Below are 23,087 nucleotides of genomic sequence, written 5' to 3'. Positions count from 1 at the left end.
AGATATCCACACCCATACGTTCACTGTAGCATTAATTAAAATAGCCAAGAATTGGACGTGTTTGTTGACAGATGAAAGGATAATGTGATGCACACACAGGAATATTATTCAGCCATAAAAAAAGAAGGAAATCTTGCCGTTTGTGAAAACATGGATGGACCATGCTAGGTGAAACAACTCAGACAGATGTAGACAAATATCATCTCACTGTTATGTGGAATCTAAAAAAGAAACAAAACAAAAACCTCTCCAAACCTGAACTCATAAGATACAGAGAACAGACTGCAAGAGATGGTTGCCAGAGGCAGGGGTGAGCAGTGGGCGAGATGGGCAAAGGTGGTCAAAAGCTATAAACTTCCAAATATAAAATAAGTAAGTCCAGGAGATGTAATGTACAGAATGGTGACTATAGTTAATAATACTGTATTATATATTTTAAGTTGATAAGTGTAAATCCTAAAAGTTCTCTTCACAAGAAAAAAATTTGTAGCTATGCACAGTAATGGATAACTAGATTTGTGATGATCACTTTGCAATATATACATATACTGAATCATTATGTTGTATGCCCGAAACTAATATGTTATATGTCAATCATATTTCAATTAAAGAATGAAGTAATAAGTATCTTTGTGGATAAAAAAAAAGAAAGAAAGTTCTCACTATAAACACACACTCTAAAATAAATCATGTGGCAGGGGGGCAAGGGGGCAAGGGGATGGGGCAGGGGGGTCCTGGGTGGCTCAGTTGGTTGAGCGTGTCCAACTCTTGATTTTCGCTCAGGTCATGCTCTCAGGATCATGGGATTGAGGCTCACGTGGGGCTCTGTGCTCAGTGGGGAGTCTGCTTGAGGTTCCTTCTCTTCCTCTCCTTCTGTCCCTCCCCCCACGCTCATGTGCTCTCTCTCTCAAATAAAATACATAAAATATTAAAAGAAAGAAAGAAGAAACTGAATACATGACATTCTCTAACTATGGTGTGGTAGAACTACACATGTAAGTCTGGAGTGAGGGGGAAAAACCCAATCACCAGGGAATTAAAATAGACCCTCCTGGATACCTATTAAGTCAAACAGAGAAGTTCAATTTCCAGTGAATTAGAAAATGAGAGAATTATAAATTAAAAACTCATGGGTTGCCAAAACTTTTAAAACGATAAAATTTAGGGGTGCCTGGATGGCTCAGGTGGTTATGTGTCCGCTTTTGGCTCAGGTCATGATCCCAGGGTCCTGGGACAGAGCCCCACGTTGGGAGGGAGCCTGCTTCTCCGTCTCCCTCTCCCTCTGCCTCTCCCCCTGCTTGGTCTCTCTCTGAAATAAAATTAAAAAATCTTAAAAAAAAGATAAAATTTATATCCCTATATACATGCTACTAACATTTTTAAAAAGAATATAAATATTAAACATTCAACTAAGTAAGAAAAATAATTAACAAGGAAACCATAAAGAAGAAATAATAAAGAAACTAATAAGAAAACAAAACAGTTGACAAAGGCAGGAGCTGATTCTCTAAATAATGAAATATATATGCCACTGGCCAAAGAAGGAAAAATACCAATAAACTAAAAATAGAAATAAGAAAGGGGCTATAACATATAAATCATCTTAAAACTGTATGCCAATAAAAATAAAATTTCCCAAGAACAATTTTTGTTTAAAAATTTTCTAAGACTGGCTCAAGCAGCAGGAAACAAGTAGGCCAATGTAGCAGAGACTGTCAATTGCCTCCCAACATCCAGTCTCCCCTTCTGTATTGACAAAGGCTTGAAATCTCAGCGGACATAAGGCCATGAAGCTAGAGACATTTCCCAGCCACCACATAAGCAGGTGTGCCCATGTGACTAAATTATAGCAAATGGGATCTGAATAAGAGAGCTGATGTCACATCTTTAAAAGGGAGCTGCCTGACCTCCAGTTCTTCATTTCCCCTTCCAAAGGCCTGGAATGTAACGGGATGAGTGAGCCCCTTCTACCAGAGGAAAGACAACACCCCAAGAGGTGGAGAAGCAAAAAGATGACTGGAACCTACCCTTATCACAGCCTGCCACCTAACAACTCAGACTTTTATATGAGAAAGAAATAGGCTTTCTTTTTTTTTTTTTTTTTTTTTTTTTTTAAAGATTTTATTTATTTATTTGACAGAGAGAGACAGCCAGCGAGAGAGGGAACACAAGCAGGGGGAGTGGGAGAGGAAGAAGCAGGCTCATAGCGGAGGAGCCTGATGTGGGGCTCGATCCCATAACGCCAGGATCACGCCCTGAGCCGAAGGCAGATGCTTAACCGCTGTGCCACCCAGGCGCCCCAGAAATAGGCTTTCTTGTTTAAACCACTTAGACTCCGCTAAAGCTGAAAAATTAACTTCCTAATTAGTAGAATGAATGGTCATGAAAGAAAAACATAAGTTCTCAGGTAAGCAGGGGAGAGTAGGGTTTAGTTAAATCAAGAAAACGTGATTGTCGGGGCACCTGGGTGGCTCAGTAGGTTAAGCATCCGACTCTTGGTTTTGGCCCAGGTTGCGATCTCAGGGTTATGAGATCAAGACCCCGAGTAGGGCTCTACACTCAGGGCGCAGTCTACTTCAGATTCTCTTCCTCTCTCCTTCTTCCTCTGCTCTCCCCCCCCCAACTCATGCTCTCTCTCAAATAAATAAAATCTTAAAAAAAAAGAAAAAGAATATGTGATTATCTTAGGACTGTAGAGGTTGCTTTTAGGCAACCAACTTGAACAATGGAAACCTGAGTGAGGTAGAAGGGCCCACAGTGAACACGAAGCTGAATACAAACAGGCCCATTAGGGGACCTACCTCAAAATATCCATAAGCCCTGGCTGACCAAGGGGTTACTTATATCTGGACACAGGCACCAAAAAAGGAAAATTCCGAATGTTCCCATGCCTCCTCACCTTCCCCCTTAACTCCAGCCCCCACCCCACTGCCTCCCTGTGGACAGTCTCTCCCTTGCTTGTCCCGCCCGCCACTCCTTTGCCGTGTAGTCAATAAACTTCTATCTCCTTTGTTCTGCCTTGGGTGACTTCTTTCACCACCCTTGCCACCGGCCTCTACCTGATTGGGTCACCCCACATTTGGTGGCCCCACTTCTGATCAGAAGACCCCCAAATGTAGTTTGTTCCATGACCCTGGGGCTTCACTATGCCTGATGAAAAGCTTTTGGTGAAAGAGAAATAAGAAGTTGAGGGAGGAAAAACACAGTGTAGTGTGAAGGTAAGACTGGAATAAAGAATGAATAATCTGAAAGGATTCTTATACTGAAGTCTCAAAAGTTACTAGTAAAAGTGCTTTTCCCATACACCAATGTTTCTCTACCTTGTTTTAGGTCATGGATTCCTTTGCAAATCTAAAGAAAATGACTCTCCCAGAAAACTCCTAAATGTAATTAGAAAACTCCCACATCTGGGATGCCTATGGCTCAGTCAGTTAAGTATCTGCCTTTGGCTCAGGTCATAATCTTAGGCTCCTGGGATCAGGTCCTGCATTGGGCTCCGTGTTCAGCAGGGAGCTTGCTTCTCCCTCTGCCTGCCCCTCCCCCTGCTTGTGCTCTCTCCGACGAGTAAATAAAATCTTAAAAAAAAAAAAAAAAACCAAAAAATTCCCACATCTTAAATCTGAGGACGCATAAAGCTCATTAGGCATGCTTTTTAATTATTTTATTTTATTATTCTATTTTTAGAGAGGGAGAGAGGGCACGTGAGTGGCGGGAAAGGTGGGGATGGAGGGGAGGGGCAGGCGGAGAGGGAGAGAACCTTAAGCAGGCTCTACACCAAGTGCAGAGCACAAGGCGGGGCTCCATCTCATGACCCTGAGATCATGACCTGAGCTGAAATCAAGGGTCAGACTCTTAACCGACTGAGCCACACAGGCACCCGTAGACGTGCTTTTTATGAAAAGGAAATTCTTTGGCTCCTTCCGAGATCTAAATTAGGATCTCTAAGTGTGAAACACAAAAATCTACATTGTCAAGAAGTACCTCAAGTTCATACTTTGGGATCTACATTGTCAAGAAGTACCTCAAGTTCATACTTTGGGAATATAGTTCTAAAGTTAACTCCTGAACCCCAAATTAAAGACTCTTCTTTTCACACGGGAAAATCTAATTAAAATATGTTTTACAAGACGATTCTAGAGCCCAGGCAAAGCTGGCCCTATTATTAGCTCCCTTAGCTGAGTTTCTGCTTCAAGCCTGTTACTTTTTGACTCACTCTTCATTTCACAGTTTAGAAACAACACTTGTGGCCAGTTCAAACACAATTTAAAACAATAATCGAAACTGTTCTGGGAAGCTTGGGTGGCTTAGTCAGTTAAGCGTCTAATTTCGACTCAGGTCATGATCTCAGCGTTATGAGATCAAGTCCCACCTCAGGCTCTGCACTGGGCGTGAAGCCTGCTTACAATTCTCTCTCCCTCTTCAAAAAAAGAAAAGAAAAGAAAGAAAGGGTTCTAACAAATAGTAACAATGACTGCATGTCAATGCCAGTAGGAGTTACAGATCTATTTCAGAATTTGACCTTGTCCACAGAATAATGCCCATGCGTGTGATGTTGCATATTATTTCAGGGAGTTTGAAGATTGACTTTCACTTTCCCCAACCCATACACTCACCCTCAAGTCAAGAAATCCAGTTTTACAAGGTTGGAAGGAAAAAAAAAAGGGCTAAGAGAAATAATAAATAAAACCATTTTTTCCAAACACACAAGTGGACTTACAAAGAGTGACGGAAGACATTTTCAATTCCAAAGAACTACAGTAATGGTTTTCTGCATCTTTAAAAACTTATTAACAATGGACTGAGTCATTATTTCTTTTTAAATTTGTAAAGATTAATAAACTCCTCCCTGGCAATATGCCTATATAGATAATGCTAGCCAAGTATAATACCAAACTGTGCCATAAACATCTTTTAAAATTTTATAATCAGAATAACCAACGCTATTTAAAATTCAATATATTCAGCCTGATCTCAATTATGTAAAAATAATGCATAGAGACAAAGACAGCAAGTGAATGAGCCAAAACTCCACTGTAACCTCTGAGCGCTGGGCCTATGATGTTTACACTTCCTTCTACTTTTCTACACTTTCCACGTAGACAATAAGAAGGACCTATATATACACAGGAGTCTGGTGTAGGGATAAAATTCCACAGTGGCTGTCCACACCCCCCGCTTCTAACTTTGGTTTGGCTACTGTGGAAATATGTCCACAGACAAACCACTTCAACACAAGGCAAATCACTTGCGCAGTTTCTCCTTTCGCCTCCGACATTACACATAAGATATCTAGGCCAGTACTTCTCCAAAGTCATAATTTTCTAGATATTTTTTTTCGGGATATTGTGACTTCACCCAAGCCCTGTCTTTCCAAGCACTGCGGAAGTATCAAGGGCTTGAGACATTTCTCTTGCTGTGGATCTTAAGCCAGCCAGCTTTGTTATTTTAAAATAACTCAGGGGACCATGTTCTTGAGAACTTCAGCGCCATGGACCAGTCCAGCATTTCCCAAACCAAGCAATGATGCCATTATCACGTCAGGGACAGACAAGTGATTTAAAAGTGATTATCTGAAATACCATAAAATGAGGCAGGGGGAAACTGCCTCGGGTACCGAAAGACAGGAGTTCATCCACCTGTCAGTTCACCAGGTGTGAAACCGTTCCATCCCCGCCGGTTCAGAAGCCGGGAGGGAGACTCCTTCCTCCAGCCTCGCCCCTTTTCCTAGGAGCGCATCGCGGGTCCCTCTCCTCCCTCCATAAAAGGCGCGGGACTGGGAACAGGCGGCCAGCCCCAGTGGAACCCTACCAGCCGGGGCTCCGCTCCCGGCACTCCCCGCCCCCAGCGCCGCGCCCGCCGCCGAGAGCACCGACGGCGCCCGAGCCAGGCCAGGGGGACACCGAGCCGACGGCCAGGCAGGAGGCCCAGCCCCAGTCGCCTCTCGGGTGGGCGTGTCGGCTCAGGGACAGGGGCTCTGGAGGGACCGGCCACGCCCCGGACGCCACCAGGAGCCAAGCGCCGAGGGAGGGGTGGCAGGGAACCGGGGCCTGGCGCCGGGGGCAACGAGTACCTGGCTGCCGAACTGAGGACAACTGAGGGCACTCGCAGAGCAGGGCGGGAACGCTTCCAGCAATGGCGCCGGCTTGGCGGGGCCGGCCTCCAGGCCAGCCAGTGCGCCTGCGCAGCCGGGGCCCTCGAACTACAGTGCCCAGAACCCTCAGCGCGGAGCTTTTTTCTTCTTCTTTTTCTCTCTTCTTTTTCTTTTTCTTCTCCTCTTTTGTCTGCATTTAAGAGGGAATTGGCTGTGTTTATCGACAATTCGGATGACTTAAAAAATCCAATCAAATTGAACAAACTTGTATTGAGAGGCCACAACTATGTTAGGCATTAGCACGAGTGACGCAGAAAAGAATGACACTACCCCTTGACGCTGAACATTTCAGTGTGCCTAAAGAAATAAAGTCAATGACAGAAGACACGGGCCTTCTGTAAATTAGCTAAAGCCTCGGATGCCAGTAGAGTTGGTAAGTGCGTGTGCACACTTTTGCTTGTCTTTCAGGTTCTTGACCGAAAAATCGATATTGCTTTCATTATAATGTCTTCGAAGGTATACTATAAAAAGTACTACACATTTAAGACTACCTGGAAATTATTTCCACATGATTGTTACCAGCGTTAAAAAAAATCATAGAAATTGTATTTTGCTTTGGTGTTCTAACAGATCTCATTGGAAAAAATAATGTGGCAATCCTCAGCCACTGTTCCTTTCTGGAGTATTTCCTTACTTTTGTTAATGACGTACATGTATATATACCATGTCCAACCTCTTTTATGCCTATCCAGAACCTTGTTTCCAACTCTTTTGTGTAGCACCAGGATTTCAGGAGTAAGAAAGTGGGAGAAATTTATTTTAAAAAGATCTTTCTGTACTTCAACTGAAATTGGAATTAAAAATTATGTTTTTATAGCTTTATTTGCGTAATTTTTTCTTTCTTTTTTTTCTTAAAAGATTTTATTTATTCGACAGAGAGAGAGACAGCCAGCGAGAGAGGGAACACAAGCAGGGGGAGTGGGAGAGGAAGAAGCAGGCTCATAGCGGAGGAGCCTGATGTGGGGCTTGATCCCATAACGCCGGGATCACGCCCTGAGCCGAAGGCAAACGCTTAACCGCTGTGCCACCCAGGCGCCCCTGCATAATTTTTTTCTTACTCAGCATCACTGCTGCTGTTGAACTTAAATGAACAGGACTCTTGAACATAATAAAAATAGTCTCTAAGAATTCCATATTTTCCTAGAGGGTTAGAATGAGATCATTTTAAGTTAAATTAGTTCTTGGCCTAATACAAACAGCAGCTGCCTTAAGGCATAATGTAACTTAAAAATAACCTTTTGTGTGCTGAGCATTACTATGATGTCCAGTTATTGACTTAATATGGATCTAAGAGGTTAGGGGAGGTAATACTGAGGATGATTTTAAATGAATTTTTCTTTTTAAAAAAAGCACAGACATTATAAATGTTTCTTAAATGAAATACAAATTTTCATCTTCAAATGTGTGTCTATATATTTCATAAATTTGTTTGCCTGTATTGAGCTTTTGTTCTAGATGGAAGAGCATGAGAAAAATCTTTAAACTTAGTGCTTTGTCTAGTCTTTATCTTCCTCAGTGTGGACATTGTTTTGACTTATTTATTTTTGCTTGAAAGCTATTTGAGATGTCACTGTTATTTTTTTAAAAGATTTTATTTATTTGAGAAAGAGCATGAGTTGGGGGAAGGGGAGAGGGAGAGGGGCAGAAGGAGAATCAGGCTCTCTGCGGAGCAAGGAGCCCAACTTGCGGACTCAATGCGAGGACTTCAGGATCAGATCTGAGCCAAAGGCAAACAGTTAACCGACTGAGCCACCCAGGTGCCCCTTACTTAGTCAAAATATTTCTAAAGATAATAGATTCTGGGGAAAACAACAACAACAACAACACCCTTCTGAAGAGTAACTGGAGCAGAATGTTAAAATGAAAATATTGGTGAAAACCCCAAGATGACAGTAGGTGGCTGAGAATGAATTAGATGGCTTCTAAATTTTTTCTCTCCATTAAGGGCATAATCTGGAGAATACAAAAAGACTTTTGAAGATCTCTTGGCAGTATTTGATATGCATTCTCTGCAGCTGGTCTGACCACTGAAGAAATCCAAAGGCTAAGAAATTAGGTGTCTAACTGCTAATATGTAGAGAGAAGTGATTGCATGAGTGCCTTGCACTTGGAGTTCCTTAAGACAAAGTGTACATACCATGAACATGTGAGAGATGGCAATGGCGTCATCTTGAATCCTATCTCTGAGATGAGAGGTGGAGTAGATGGGCTTTTAGCAGAAGCAGCTGAAGTTACTACCAGCTTCCTAAGAACTGAGGAAGGTATAAGCAATTAGTGCTCATGCATTAGCACATACTAGAATTCCAGAAAGATGGGAAGATTGCTAAAGAGCCCATGGAAGTGTTGAGTCACCTTTACACCTCTGCAAAGTCCAAAAAGCACAAGACCATCCTATAACAGTACCAGCCAAGGGCTTTTCTTACCCCTCTTCCCTCTCCTAGCTCCAACCCTGGAAGAGTTGTAGCAGCTTTTATTGAGATTAAGAGGAGAAAATCGATTATGCCGTCCTCTTGCACCTACAGGTATGCAACCCTGTATGAAACAAAGAGCAGAAGAAGGGGAGTTTAACTTTAAGAACAAGTTCACACTGGAGGGGCGTCCGAGTGGTGCAGTCTTGATTAAGCGTCACATGGTCTTCCAACTGAACCAGCCAGATGCCCCCCATCTGTGTAATAAGATTAAAACTACAAAACGTGTGTATAAAAATAAAGCTCAGAATAAACATGTTATATTACTTATTTCTGGATGGCAAGATTTAGGTTGTTTACTTAACATTTTTCTCTATTTTTACACTTATTAGAATAAGAATGTTATTTCTACAATAAAACACAAGGCTATTTTAATTTTAAAAAAGACTTGAAATAAGCAAAAATTATAAAGTGATTATTAGGGTGATTGGATTATAGGAAATGTTCTTTTTTTTTTCTATACTTCCTTAGTATCTAGCAATATAATAACATAGGTTTTGTAAGATAAAATTAATTTTTAAAATTTTGCACATCTTATTTTCTTTCTGTGCTAGATTATACGTGTTACTGATTTTCTACCCAAGTTTTTATTTTGCTAATTAACATAATCCTTTAAGAGACTGATGAGCCAGGGCCTTTAATTTTTCAATTTTAAGTTGAATACTTACTTTCACAGTTCACTCTCCTACATTTGTTATGCTATGCAATTGATTTCCAAAATGTTTTCCAAGGTATTCACTGAAAACTGAAAGAATGGTATTTGGAAGAAAAAAATTCCCTGCCAATTATGGTTCATCTATTAACTCTAAATTTTCTGATAAGCCACAAAGCTCGATATATAATTAATTTCCCGTGTTTGTTATAGTTGTAAGTTTTCACTCTCCAGAATTTTTTCGATAAATAGGAGTTGTAAATAATTGCTGAAGATTTTCCTTCCCATATTCATTACATGTATATAATTTATTTCAGCATGTATTCTCTGGGAACTGACACTGTATGAGATCTTGTATTCCTTATATTCATACTCTTTGCTGTGTTCTCTGATGTATGGTAAGGCTTGAGCTATATCTGAAAGCTTTTCCACGTTCATTTATAAGGCTTTTCTCTAGTATGTACTCTCTAATGTACAGTAAAGTCAGAATTACTCCTGAAGGTGTTCCCACATTCCTTCCATGCATTAGGCCTTCTCACTGGTATGAATTCTCCAACGAAGGGTAAGCTGTGATACACTGATAAAACTTTCCCGATATTCCTTCTGTCTGGTATGTGTTCTCAGGTGCACAGCAGGGTAAGAAGCTCTTCTGAAGGCCTTTCTGCATTCATCACATTTATGGGGTTTCTCCCCCCATAAGAGTAACTGGAGAATTCTCTGATGTTCTATAACATATATCATCTTGCTGAATGCACTTCCCATAGTCATTACGTATAAGTGGTTTCTCCCCCGAATGTATTATTTGATGGGCATTGGGGCCTGCATTACTGGGTGAAGACTTTTTCACATTTATTACATTTGTAAGGTTTCTCACCAGTAGGAAGTAATTTATGCAGACTGGGCTGTGACATGTTAGCAAAAAATTTCCTACATTCATTACATTTGTGTTTTTTCTTCATTATGGGTCTTCTGACGTACAATTACTCCCAAAAGATTTCCCACAATAGGTACACTGACATGACTTCAATCCAACATGAATTTTCTCACGTTGTGTGAGACTTACCATTTGAGTGAATACTTTCTCACATTCAGTACACTGATATGGTTTCTCCCCAGTATGGATTCTGCGGTGAACAATTAGGTGTGATTTTAGCCTGAATGATTCCTTGCATTCATTACTCCCATAAGATTTCTCCTTTGTATGAATTCACTGATGAATAATAAGAGATAAGAAATGCAAGACGGCCTTTCTACATCCACTGCATGTATACGGTTTGTCTCTAGTATGAATTCTTTCATGTACAATAAGGCTTGATTTATTTCTAAAGGCTCCCCCACATTCATTACATGTATATGGCTTCTCCCTTGTATGAATTCTCTGATGTGCTATGAGGTTTTGTGTACAACTAAATGATTTGCCACATTCATTACATTCATAGGGTTCTCTCCAGTACGCACTCTAACATGCAGAGTAAGGCTTGAGTTACTTCTGAAGGCTTTCCCACATCATTACATCTATAGGGTTTCTCCCCAGTATGAATTCTCAGAAGCTGGGTAAGGTGTGCATATTAGCTGAAGGCTTTTCCGCAGACAGTGTACTCCTGAAGTTTGTCTTTAGCATGAATTTGCTGATGTGCAATTAAAGTCGAAGAAACAATGAAGGCTTTCCCACATTTGTTACATTTACAGGGTTTTCTCCACTGTGAATTTTCTTATGTTGATTAAGGTATGCAGGTTGACTGAAAACTTTCCCACATTTATCACATTCAGATTCATATGGTTTCTCTTTAGTATGAATTCTCTGGTGTTGAGTAAGTGATGACCTAAAACTAAAAGCTTTTCCACATGCATTACATTTATAAGGTTTCTGTTTACCATTAATTATCTCATCTATTTTAAGTTGGGAGGCCTGCCTCACATCTCTGTTTCCTTTAGTAGTTTTGAAAATTGTCTTGCCCAAGTTGGTTCCTGTTTGAATAATTAGCTCAGGGACTTCTTGACAACTTTGTCCTTATAGATCCCTTTGGTCATGCCTATCTTCTGTGAGAATTCTCTGTTCTTTAAAGAGAATAGACTTCCACAAGAAGTAACTTTCTCCAGTGAGAGTTTTTTCATGGGTAATTATTCTCTCATTCAAAATTTCCCAACTATTTTGTCTCAATAACATGTTATCTCTGTTCTGGGATTCTCCTGAACTAGGGTGCTGTGGGTCATTTGTAATGAATCTTCCTACTGTGGTCCCCTGGCAAGTTTCTTCTTCAGAAATATCTGCTGTAGTTGCAGGTTGCTTAGTTTCAGGTTTCAGCTTCTAGTCTGAAAGAGATGGAAAAAGCAGGTTATTTCCAATGCAAAGGAGAAAGTTAACTGCTCTAGTGTAAATATGATGGGGAAAGTGAAAAGGATCAGCTTTGTACTACACAATTATTAACTGAAATTATTTCCAATCATTTGTTTAAAGCATGCAAACATCACAATGAGTTTTCATTTTATTAGCTTTTCTTCCCATGTCTATCTACACATGGAATATTATATAGCCACAAAATATTTTTAAAAAATATAAGTATTGGGGGCGCCTGTGTGGCTCAGTCGTTAAGTGTCTGCCTTTGGCTCAGGGCATGATCCCAGCATTCTGGGATTGAGCCCCACATCAGGCTCCCTGCTCCGTTAGGAGCCTGCTTCTTCCTCTCCCACTCCCTCTGCTTGTGTTCCCTCTCTCACTGACTGTCTCTCTGTCAAATAAATAAAATCTTTAAAAAAAATAAAAAAATAAAAGATAAGTATTATACTACATATTTTAAGGTTTTAAAAAATAAGGTAAAAGCAATATATAAAGGTACATAAAATAGAATCCCATTTCTATAAAACAATGACCAGTATCCCCAAATGTCAATATATATGTATATATATGTGTGTGCATTTGACTACAGAGAAAAATATGTGAAGATGCACGTGTTTGTTAACATGGGTCACCTGAGGTGGAGAGGGGGGAACAGAGGGAGGGCACATCAAAAGAGAAAAAGAAAATGAAAGACTCCACTAAATACAAATAGTAAATGATTCATGCATTTATTATTATTTTTTTAAAGATTTTATGTATTTGGGGCGCCTGGGTGGCTCAGTCGTTAAGCATCTGCCTTTGGCTCAGGCCGTGATCCCAGAGTTCTGGGATCGAGCCCCGCATCGGGCTCCTCCACTAGGAGCCTGCTTCTTCCTCTCCCACTCCCCCTGCTTGTGTTCCCTCTCTCGCTGGCTCTCTCTCTGCTAAATAAACAAAAAAAATCTTAAAAAAAAAAGATTTTATGTATTTGACAGAGACAGCAGAGAGGGAGTGGGAGAGGGAGGAGCATGCAGGGCTCGATCCCAAGACCCTGGGATCATGACCTGAGCCAAAGGCAGACACTTAATGACTGAGCCACCCAGGCACCCATCATGCATTTATTTAAAATTAAGTATATTTATGGAAATAAGTTAAGGGTTTAAAAAAATTAAATTTATTTTTAGCAAATAAAACTTACTTTCCAATATAGCTATTTAAGCCATATTTTGACAATATATTTATTTTACATTTTAGCAGATTTTGTTAACTTTAAGCATAAAATCCCCTGCTTTACTCTTTTTTTGATACAACTCATATATCAAAATTACAGCTACAATGAAAAGCATTTATAACTATAATATAGATTTAGGATACAAGGGAAAGAAATGGATTATTTATTATTTATTTATTAAATTACTTATTTATTAAAAATATTGATATTTTAAAATTATCCAACTTAGAAAAGAAAAAAAATTAATGCATGAAAGGTTATAAAGTTAACTAGAGTCCATAAAAGTTATCATATATGAACTAATGATTGGGAACATTTTTTTCCTAAATAATTTGCTTTATGACAATTCCCTCAAAGTTGAAAGAGACAAAAATTCATGATCATAGTGCCAGTTAAGCAGAACAGATATAAATGCTTGAAAATAGGAAATTTTAAAAAGCAAAAATTCTTCAAAATGCAAAAATAAGCTTTTTAAAGACTGATAAAAAGTTAAAGAAATTCTCCACAATCCATACAAAATGACAGTTCTTAAAATACAATGACTGAAAATATTCATTTACAACAAATTTATTTATTCAAGGGCTGTTCACCGACAAGCTGTAGTAAGATTTATTTACTTTCTGTTTTCCCTACCAAAGAGGAAATCTTGAGAACAGAAACTATGTGTCATGGAATTTATTATCATTGCTGACTACTTGGCAAAGGGCTTGTATAGTAAATAATAATAAGAATGAATTATTTTAACCCCTCTTCCCAGTATATTCTCACATATAAATATGCACAGGGAATGAGGCAGATCCTCAAAGGAGAGTGGTATCAGAGAGTAAACAACAGATTTTTTTCACACAAGACTGCAATAAAAAAGGGTTTGCCATGAAAAAGATTTTTAAGAATATTTCTTTAAGACATTCTGAGATCAGAAACTCAGCAAATGCAAATCTGTGGCGGCCTCAGTTCTCTTGTTTCTGGGAGACAAAGATCAGCTAAATACAAGCCCATGATTTAAAAAATCACAGAACAAGGAAACAAGCCACTGTGAGTGAAAGGCAGAAACACTAACCTACAGAAAATATATCCTCCAAAACTTCAGATCTAGAGCTTATCTGTTAAAAAATTTTAAATAACTTTGTTGAAAATGTTTAAAATATAAAAGACGAAATGAAAAACATTAGAAAGAAACAACAGGATATTAAAAACCACCAAGAATATTTTAAATAAAATCATATAGGGGCGCCTGGGTGGCTCAGTCAGTTGAGCACCCAACTCTTGATCTCAGCTCAGGTCTTGATCTTGAGGTTGTGAGTTGAAGCCCTGCATTGGGCGCAGAGCCTACTTAAAAAAAAAAAAAAAAGATTTTATTTATTCATTTGACAGAGAGAGAGACAGCCAGTGAGAGAGGGCACACAAGCAGGGGGAGTGGGAGAGGAAGAAGCAGGCTCCCAGCGGAGGAGGGAGCCCAATGCGGGGCTCGATCCCAGGACCCCAGGATCACGCCCTGAGCCGAAGGCAGACGCTTAGCAACTGAGCCACCCAGGTGCCCCTGGAGCCTACTTTTTTAAAAAAGGAATCATACAGATCTTTTTAAAATAACATAATTAAGAAAGAACATTAAATGTCATAGATGAGTCACATACACAGTTACATTAAGTACCACATGAGGAAATAACATATTTATTTTAAAAAATTTTTCTTAAAAGATTTGCTGTCTTTTAGATTTCTAGTGGAAATCACCTAGTATCTTCTGTATGAGCGAGGTGTCCCATATATGTGACTATTTCTTTTAACCAAGAAAAGCCAGGGTCTCATTTTCCTATTATGAGGAAGACAAAGAATTCAAATCCATAGGTTAAAAAAATGGCTCGGAAGGGGCGCCTGGGTGGCACAGCGGTTAAGCGTCTGCCTTCGGCTCAGGGCGTGATCCCGGCGTTATGGGATCGAGCCCCACATCAGGCTCTTCTGCTGTGAGCCTGCTTCTTCCTCTCCCGCTCCCCCTGCTTGTGTTCCCTCTCTCGCTGACTGTCTCTATCTCTGTCGAATAAATAAATAAAATCTTTAAAAAATAAAAAAATAAATGCAACAATTTGTCAATAATCTGATCATTGGAAATAATTTTAAAAAAAATGGCTCGGTGGAAGCAGGAAAGATATAATTTAGAGACTGTAGAAACTCTATACATGTAGGTGACTTCACTAGCAATTTTTGGAAGTCCTAGACCAAATACAATTTGGAAAAAAAGTCCCTCAGAATGTGTGACCTGCATGGAGAGAGATCAGAGGAATACAGAAATGTCTATAGCTGAAAAAATTTTGAAGGAAAAGTTAATCATGTGGCATAGGATGGACAGGAAAGCAGAAAAATATTTAGTTACTCAGGAAACCATATGTAGTATATAATGTGAAAAAAACATTTCAAAAATGAAAGGTGCGCTTCCATACTTCGTATCACGATTCTACTGGGAGTCAAAGACCCAGTCAAAGACCCAAAAGAAATCCCAGAAAGCAGCATGGGATGAAATGAGATACAGACAACAATCAAAGATCAAAAGATGGGTCCTTTTCCTGTGAAACCTCTTTGACAAGAGTTATCTTAAATTTTTTTTTTTCAAAAGATAATTTTTCAACACTAACTGAGGGTATCACTTGCAATGAAACCTAACATCCTAGTTCTCATTTATTTACCTGGATAGAGGTTTCTTGAAATCTCTCTCACCACCATCCAAGGTTCTCTTCCTGCTTCCAACTAGGAAGTCATGTCTGATTTGGAAAGTGCAAGCCCTGTTCAGGAAAGGAATGAGAATTGACCATGTTGGTGACAAAAAGCCATTCCAGAATTCAGTGAGGTCATCAATCTCTTGGAAGGTGTGGCCAGTATAAGGAGTTCCATTTCATTACAGAAGTACCTGGGGAGGGCTCAAATCTATGCTCCCAGGGATGCTGAAATACTGTCACAGAATGAATATAGGTCGACTCCCCCTACTCCCTGAAAAAGGCAGAATGGAAGTTATCTTACAAGAGATTCTAGAAGAGATAATCCTAAATTTCAGGATTATTTTCAGGTGTGGCTTTCAAGGTAAGTCACAGAAAATATAAATTTTTCACTCTATGAAGAACAGAGTTTTTACTTGGAAATGGGGATAGAATAACTCCATAGAGGGTCCTTAAGAAATCCTAAAGCCCTGGTCCCTAAGCTCCATTTGGTCCAGTAGAAAGATGGAGAGTCACAGAGGAGAAAATGTTCTTATCCAGAGAGACCAGGTTCCTGTAGTTCTCCAGCATTATGTCCCTGTGTCGACTCCTTTGTGTGGGGTCCATTAACTTCCATCCTTCCCAGGTGATGTCTACTGCCACATCCCTGAATGTCATTGATTCCTAAACATCAAGTACACTATAATAATATAAAACTATCCATTTTATAACCTATTGGGAAGAAAAATACATAGAGTATTGATAGGGAGATTCATGTAAACAGAAGATCCTTAATTTGGAAGGGAGCTTGCAGGTCATTTAGTCCAATTCCTAAGAGGATATTTCAATGTCCTCAGCAAGTAGTCACCCAATCTCTGCCAGGACTGCTCCAAGGATTAAAACTTATTCTTTTACAAGGCAAGCCTACTCCATTCTCAGAAGATTTTCATGGTTAGCATACATTTTTATAATTTAAATAAAAATCTGCCTTCAAGTAACATTTAACCACTGTCTTATGATCTGGAACCAGAAATCATAAGTTTCTTCCTTCACTAGAGAGTTCTTAAGAAGTTTAAAATTTTGTTAAATATATAATACACAAAAGAATGTCTATAAAAATCACTATAAACTGAACAACAGTGTATCCCTACCCAGCTTAAAAAATAAAACATTACCAGTACATTTGAAATCACCTGTGTGTCCTTCCTGGATTTTATCCTTGTAGGAATAATAACCTATCCTAAATCTTGTGTTAAACGTTTCCTTGCTTTTCTTTATAGTTTTACCAAATGTATATGTATCTCTAAACACTATACTGATTAACTTTGCTTCTATTTGAATAGTACATAAATCAATTGTATATATCAAACTTAAGTGACCCATCAACTTAATATACACTACTATACACATACGGTGTTATATATAAACCTAATGATAACCATAAATCAAAAAGCAGTAATAGATATGCAAAAAATAAAGAGAAAGGAATCCAAGTATATCACTAATGAAAGCCAGCAAACCGTGAGAGAAGAGAGCAAGAGAAGAAAGGAACAGAGAAGAACTACAAAAACAAACATAACAAGTAACAAAATGTACATATCTATCAATAATTACTTTGAATGTAAATGAATTTACTGCTCCAATCAAAACACACAGGGTGACGGAGTGGATAAAAAAAACAAGACCCATCTATATACTGCCTACGAGAGACTCATTTCAAACTGAAAGACATGCAGATTGATAGTGAAGGGATGGAAAAACATTTATCATGCAAATGGATGTGAAAAGAAAGCCAGGGTAGCAATATTTATGTCAGACAAAACAGACTTTATAACAAAGACTGTAACAAGAGACAAAGAAGGACACTTCATAATCATAAAGGGAACAACCCAACAAGAAGATTAAACAATTGTAAATATTTATGCATCCAACATGGGACCACCCAGATATATGTAAAGTAGCTATTAACAAACATAAAGGGAGTAATCGATAATAATACAATAATAGTAGGGGACTCCACACGTCATGGATAGATCATCCAAAGAGAAGATCAACAAGCAAACAATAGCTTTGAATGACACATTGGACCAGATGAATCTAACACATATACTTAAAACATTCCATCCTAAAACAGCAGAATACATGTTCTTTTCAAGTGCCCATGGAACATTCTCCAGAATAGATCACATGTTAGGCCACAAAACAGGTCTCAACAAGTAAAAAAAAAAAAAAAGACTGAAGTCGTACAATGCATCTTTTCCAACCACAATGCTGTGAAACTAGAAATCAACCACAAGAAAAAAATCTGGAGAAAACACAAAAAACACATGGAGGTTAAATAACACGATACTGCACAATAAATGGGTCAACCAAGAAATCAAAGAGGAAATAAAAAAATACACGGAGGCAAATGAAAATGAAAACACAATGATGCAAAATCTTTAGGATTTTGCTAAAAATCCTAAAAACTGTGCTAAGAGGGAAGTTTATTGCAATACAGGCCTACCTCAAGTAGCAAGAAACATCTCAAATAAACAACCTAAACTTATACCTAAGGGAGCTAGAAACAGAAGAACAAACAAAACCCCAAATCAGTAGAAGAAAATAATAAAGATTAGGGCAGAAATAAATGAAATAGAAACTAAAAGGGGATGCCTGGGTGGCTCAGTCAGTTAAGCTATTGGGACTACATCAAAATAAAAAGCTTCTGCACAGCAAAGGAAACAATCAACAAAACTAAAAGACAATCTACTGAATGGGAGAAGATATTTGCAAATGATGTATGCAATAAGGAGTTGGTATCCAAAATACATAAAGATCTGATATAACTCAACACCCAAAAAACCCACATAATCTTATTAAAAATGGGCAGAAGACAAGAACAGATATTTCTCCAAAAAAGACATTCAAATGGCCAATAGACACACAAAAAGATGCTCACCATCAGTAATCATCAGGGAAATGCAAATCAAAACCACAATGAGATATCATCTCACACCAGTCAGAATGGCTAAAATCAAAAACACAAGAAACAACAAGTGCTGGCAAGGATGTGGAGAAAAAGGAATCCTACTGCACAGATGGTGGGAATGCAAACTGGTGCATCCCCTGTGGAAAACAGTATGCAAGTTCCTCACAAAATTAAAAACAGAATTACCATTGACCCAGTAATTCCACTACTGGGTTTTTACTCAAAAAAATATGAAAACACTAATTTGAAAAGATATATGCACCCCTATGTTTGTTGTAACATTATTTACAATAGCCAAATTATAGAAGCAACCCAAGTGTCCAACAGGTGAATGGATAAAGATGTGGTATATATAATAGAATATTATTCAGCCATACAGAAGTGAAATCTTGCCATCAGCAACAATCAGGACGTATCTAGACAGTATTATGCCAAGTGAAATAAGTCAGTCAGCAAAAGACAAATACCGTATAATTTCACTTGTTTGTGGAATTTAAGAAACAAAACAAAGAAAGACAAATAAAAAACCAGATTCTTAACTATAGAGAACAAAGTGATGGTCATCAGAGGGGAGGTGGGTGGGGGGCATGGGTGAAATAGGTGAAGGGGATTAAGAGCACACTTCTCTTGATGAGCACTGAGTAATGAAGAGACTTGCTGAGTCACTATATTGTATACCTGAAACTAATATAATACAGTATGTGAATTATACTGGAATTTAAAAAATTAAAAAACATATCTACTTTATAGCTCTGCCTGAAGAGGACTAGATGTGAGTGCTACCCAATAGCAATGAATACTCCTGGCACCCAGGAAAGCAGGAAGATATACATAAAATTCCCAATTTATATTAGCAGTAGCCATTCTAAAAATGAATTTTTAGAAAGATCCAATTTCTACAGGTACAGAAACTATAAAAAAATAGCAAAAAATCTTAAGATTTATATAAAGAAAGCTATGAGACTTTTTAAAAGGACATTAAAAACTTAAGCTCTCTCCTTGCTTTTCTCCACCATTGTGGTGTGTGTGGTTGACTGGTCTTCGCCATGTCTTCTCAAAAGACTTTTAGTATCAAGTGCTTCCTGGTCAAGGAATGAGAGCAGAATTGTCCCATTCCACAGTGGATTCAGATGAAAACTGGTAATAAAATCAGGTACAACTCCAAGAGGAGGCATTGGAGAACTGTTGCCATCACAGGCAGGGTTTGAGGAGATGGACTCCAATTCTGATAGTTCTACTGTGCGTAAAATGGTATCAAATAGTATCGCATGTCACAAAGAAATTGTGAAAGGAAGAGTCAACCTATGTAGTCAACTTCATTGTCTTATTTTGAGAAATTTCTCAGCCATCCCAACCTTCAGCAACCACCACCCTGACCAGTCAGCAGTCATCAGCACTGAGGCAAGAACCTCCATCAGCAAAATATTAGGACTTGCTGAAAGCTCAGATGATGGTTATGTGCCTTGCTTTTTTGGACATAATGCTATTGCACATTTAATAGACTACGGTATAGTATAAACATAAATTTTATATGTACTCATAAGGCTAATTTCTAGTTGTCTTTTCTCAGTGCTATGATTTAGCAGTAAGTTCCAGTTGTAAAACTATTTTGTAAAATTCTAAAAATATATACTCTAGTGTCAACAGTGGTTCCACTGAGGAAGATGAGGAAATGATCTTAAGGTTTGTGATCAAAGGAGTCTTTAGATTTACCTATGATGCTTGGGGTTTTGTTTTTATTTAATTGAAAATCGATTTATGTTTTATTTGTATCTTGTATAAAATTTAAGAATTAAAGAAAAATGGGCAAAAAGTAGGCAATTTCACGACAGGAAATGCAATGTCCAATAAACATGAAAAGATAGCATCAGCAATCATCAGTGAAATAAAAATGAATCAATTTCATTAATTCATTAATAGAAAAGTGATACAATGAAAAGTTCTTACAATACCAAATATGGCAGAATGTGGGGAAACATTGCCAGTGAATATAGGCATTAATAAAGAAAAAAACCATAAAATGGTATAACCACTGTAAGGACAATTTGGTGGTAAATATTTATGTAAAATAAGTTAAATATTTATGTAAAATAAGTTTAAAATCTTTTGCTCTTTAATTCGGTGTCTTGATTATGCCAATGCCTGGAAGGGTGACTTGGGGAACAATTTCCTTCCGTTTCTGGGCTTTGGTTAACTTATTCTAAATGGGGCAAACCATTCTATGTTTCTCTCCATCTAACAGGAAGAGTCCTCTGCCAATCACTGGCTGGTCATTACCAGCTACTTCCTGCTTCTTGTGTCAGATCCTATTCCCAGGATATTTTAGGGTGTTGTAACTTTACAAGTCTTAATCTCCCAAAGCAAGATGACCAAGATTAGGTGATGCATAAGCAGCCTGGGTATTTTACCGGGAAGAAATTTCCTACGTCGTGATTCCTAAACCTGCATTGCTATGTAAAATACAAGAGATCATCCCTGTGTGATCTTCATGGCCACAGCCCAATCCAGCAACCCCCAATTTAGGCAATCATAATATGTCAGGGAATAGAGATTTAAAAAGGAGTATCTGAACTGCCTGTGCATTAAAATGAGCTTACAAAAAAGTGACTCGATTCAGGCCAGGGAGGAGAATGCCCACTTGTTGGGTAGCACAGGTCTGGACATGTGAAACTCAGAGGGCAACCACTCACCATCATCCGCACTTTTCAGAGGACCCTGCGAGATTCTCCTGTCAGCCTCCTCCTTCCCGGGTCTAGGAGGCGACCTGGGGGCGAGGGGTCCATACAGTCAAGGGCCGGCACGCCTGGCCCTCCAGGGACTAGACTCCTGGCCCGGGACTCGAATGCGGAGACACACCAAGTCGTTGGGCACTTGACGCCTCCACAGGAGTCGGTGATACTCCCGCACTAGCGCCTCAACCCCGCTGTAATTTCAGGAGCCGGCTAACCCAAGGCAAGAGGCCCGCCCGGGCCCCACGTGAGTTTGCGTCCGTGCCCGCGGGTATAGACAGCGGAGGGAACGTCAAGTTCGTCAGAATGGGGCTGGCGGGTTGCGGAGACGCTCAGTGCGCATGCGCCCCTCAGCACCGCACTCCCGCATGCGCATAGGGCTTGGCTTTGCTTCCGGTTTAGGTGACCCCGCTGCTCGTCAGCTGGTCCCGCTATTCCAGTGTGGCGCTGGGTGCTGCTGGGCGTGGGAAGCGCCGAGGAAATCGACGTAGACTTCAAGAGCGACTATAAAAGTATGATTGAGAAGCACAAGGGAGACTCTGGCGCACGGGCAGGACAGGCGGGCCTTTGTAACTTAGGTAAACCCTTCGATTCTGCGCAGGGGTGGCCTGGCCTCAGCTCGTCCTTCCTGCAGATCGTGGAATGAAAACCCTTCCCTCATCCCGCGCTCTGCAACGGGACTTCCCTTTCTCGGCTATTGGGCCACATAGTCCTCCTGGCGCTGCCCCACTTTTGTTCTCAATACCCAGAAAAGTATTTTCCAGCACCTTGGTTGAGTTGAGGACTTTCGGATTCTTTGAAGCTGCTCTCCTTAAGCAGGAGAAGGTTCTCCCTCTAGACTGTTCCTTCTCCAGCCTGGGGGCTACAGGTTCTCCTGCTTTCATGGTCGCTTGGGTCTGACACCTCTTTTGGACCCACTTCTCGCGGTGTAAAAGCAGTCTCTGTGGTGGTCTCTTTTGTTTTCTTCCTTGCATGTTATCAACAGCCATTAACATGTAGATAACTGCCTTGTTGCTATGTGTAGTTCACACTAGAGAGCTCTAGATACATCATAATGATTAACGTGTATAGAATTTGTTATAGACCAGGCAGTTCTAAGCAGTTGACATACACTAATTCATTGACTTCTCACAACAACCTATCAAGTATGTATGTGTTATCATTCCATTTTTCAGATGAGGTAGTACAGAGACGTTACCTGACCTGCCCACGGCCCCTCTAAACACCTCAAACTGAACGTGTCCCACATTGAACTTACTGTCTTCTGCTGTCACACAGGCTACCCTCATTCTAGTCATTTCAATGATATTAGCCTCTTTGGGTTTGTAGGAAACTTGTTTTTATATGGATGCACCTACTAGATGCTGCATTCTGAGATAGTTACAAACATTGTTGCTTGCAGGCTAGGGTTCTGGAGTCACAGAAAAGTTTTTCACATTTATTAAATTTGCAACGATTTTCTTCTCTGTTTTCTTTATAAACCATCTATTTTCTTTATACATAGAAAAACAATTCTGTGTTGTCTATACAGTTTTTGTATTAGTCAGGGTTCTCCAGAGAAACACAACTAATAGGATGTGAAACAATCCCAACAGGAATACAGAGAGGGGCGCCTGGCTGGCTCAGTCAGTAAAGCACGTGACTCTTGATCTCGGGGCTGTGAGTTCAAGTCCCATGTTGGTGTGGAGATTACTTAAAAATCTATTTTAAAAAAGGAATAGAGAGATTGATTATAAAAAATTGGCTCACACAACTATGGAAGCTGATAAGTCCTGAGATCTAGAGTTGGCAAGTGAAGAGTCCCTGGCTGAGTCTGAAGGCCTGAGAACCAGGACAGTCAATGGTTCAAGTTCCCATCTGAAAATTGGCAGGCTTGAGACCCAA

The 23,087-nt window shown here is 39.5% G+C and overlaps 2 protein-coding genes across 2 annotated transcripts in view; both read right to left on the bottom strand.

Annotated features, from left to right (window-relative positions):
• Positions 1-6,164, bottom strand: part of ZNF624 (zinc finger protein 624) — a 39,240-nt gene extending 33,076 nt beyond the window's left edge. Inside the window, exon 1 of the mRNA XM_040630071.1 lies at positions 6,071-6,164. The gene's annotated coding sequence lies outside the window, so the exon portion shown is untranslated. The remainder of the gene's footprint in view (positions 1-6,070) is intronic.
• A 3,931-nt stretch (positions 6,165-10,095) lies between these two features.
• Positions 10,096-22,087, bottom strand: LOC121102463 (zinc finger protein 570-like). Its single transcript, XM_040628335.1, has 6 exons — positions 21,971-22,087; positions 21,422-21,707; positions 10,959-11,239; positions 10,543-10,730; positions 10,335-10,395; positions 10,096-10,173 (listed from the first exon to the last, which is right to left on the bottom strand). Exons 1-6 carry the CDS (start codon positions 22,085-22,087, stop codon positions 10,096-10,098), a joined length of 1,011 nt encoding a protein of 336 aa, XP_040484269.1.
• Between the last annotated feature and the right edge of the window lie 1,000 nt (positions 22,088-23,087).

Source organism: Ursus maritimus, unplaced genomic scaffold, assembly GCF_017311325.1.
Source record: "Ursus maritimus isolate PB19 unplaced genomic scaffold, ASM1731132v1 scaffold_14, whole genome shotgun sequence".
Lineage (NCBI taxonomy): Eukaryota > Metazoa > Chordata > Mammalia > Carnivora > Ursidae > Ursus > Ursus maritimus.
This window is presented reverse-complemented; position numbering and strand designations above follow the sequence as displayed.

Excerpts from the sequence above, each read along its gene's own strand:
- LOC121102463 (XM_040628335.1), bottom strand. The coding sequence starts at position 22,087 with ATGAAAGCAGGAGAACCTGTAGCCCCCAGGCTGGAGAAGGAACAGTCT. Across the intron at positions 10,731-10,958 it reads TTCACAGTGGAGAAAACCCT|AGTGCGTACTGGAGAGAACC; the intron begins GTAAATGTAACA and ends TCTGCATGTTAG. Across the intron at positions 10,396-10,542 it reads ATTCATACTAGAGACAAACC|AATCCATACTGGGGAGAAAC; the intron begins GTATACATGCAG and ends TGTTCACCGCAG.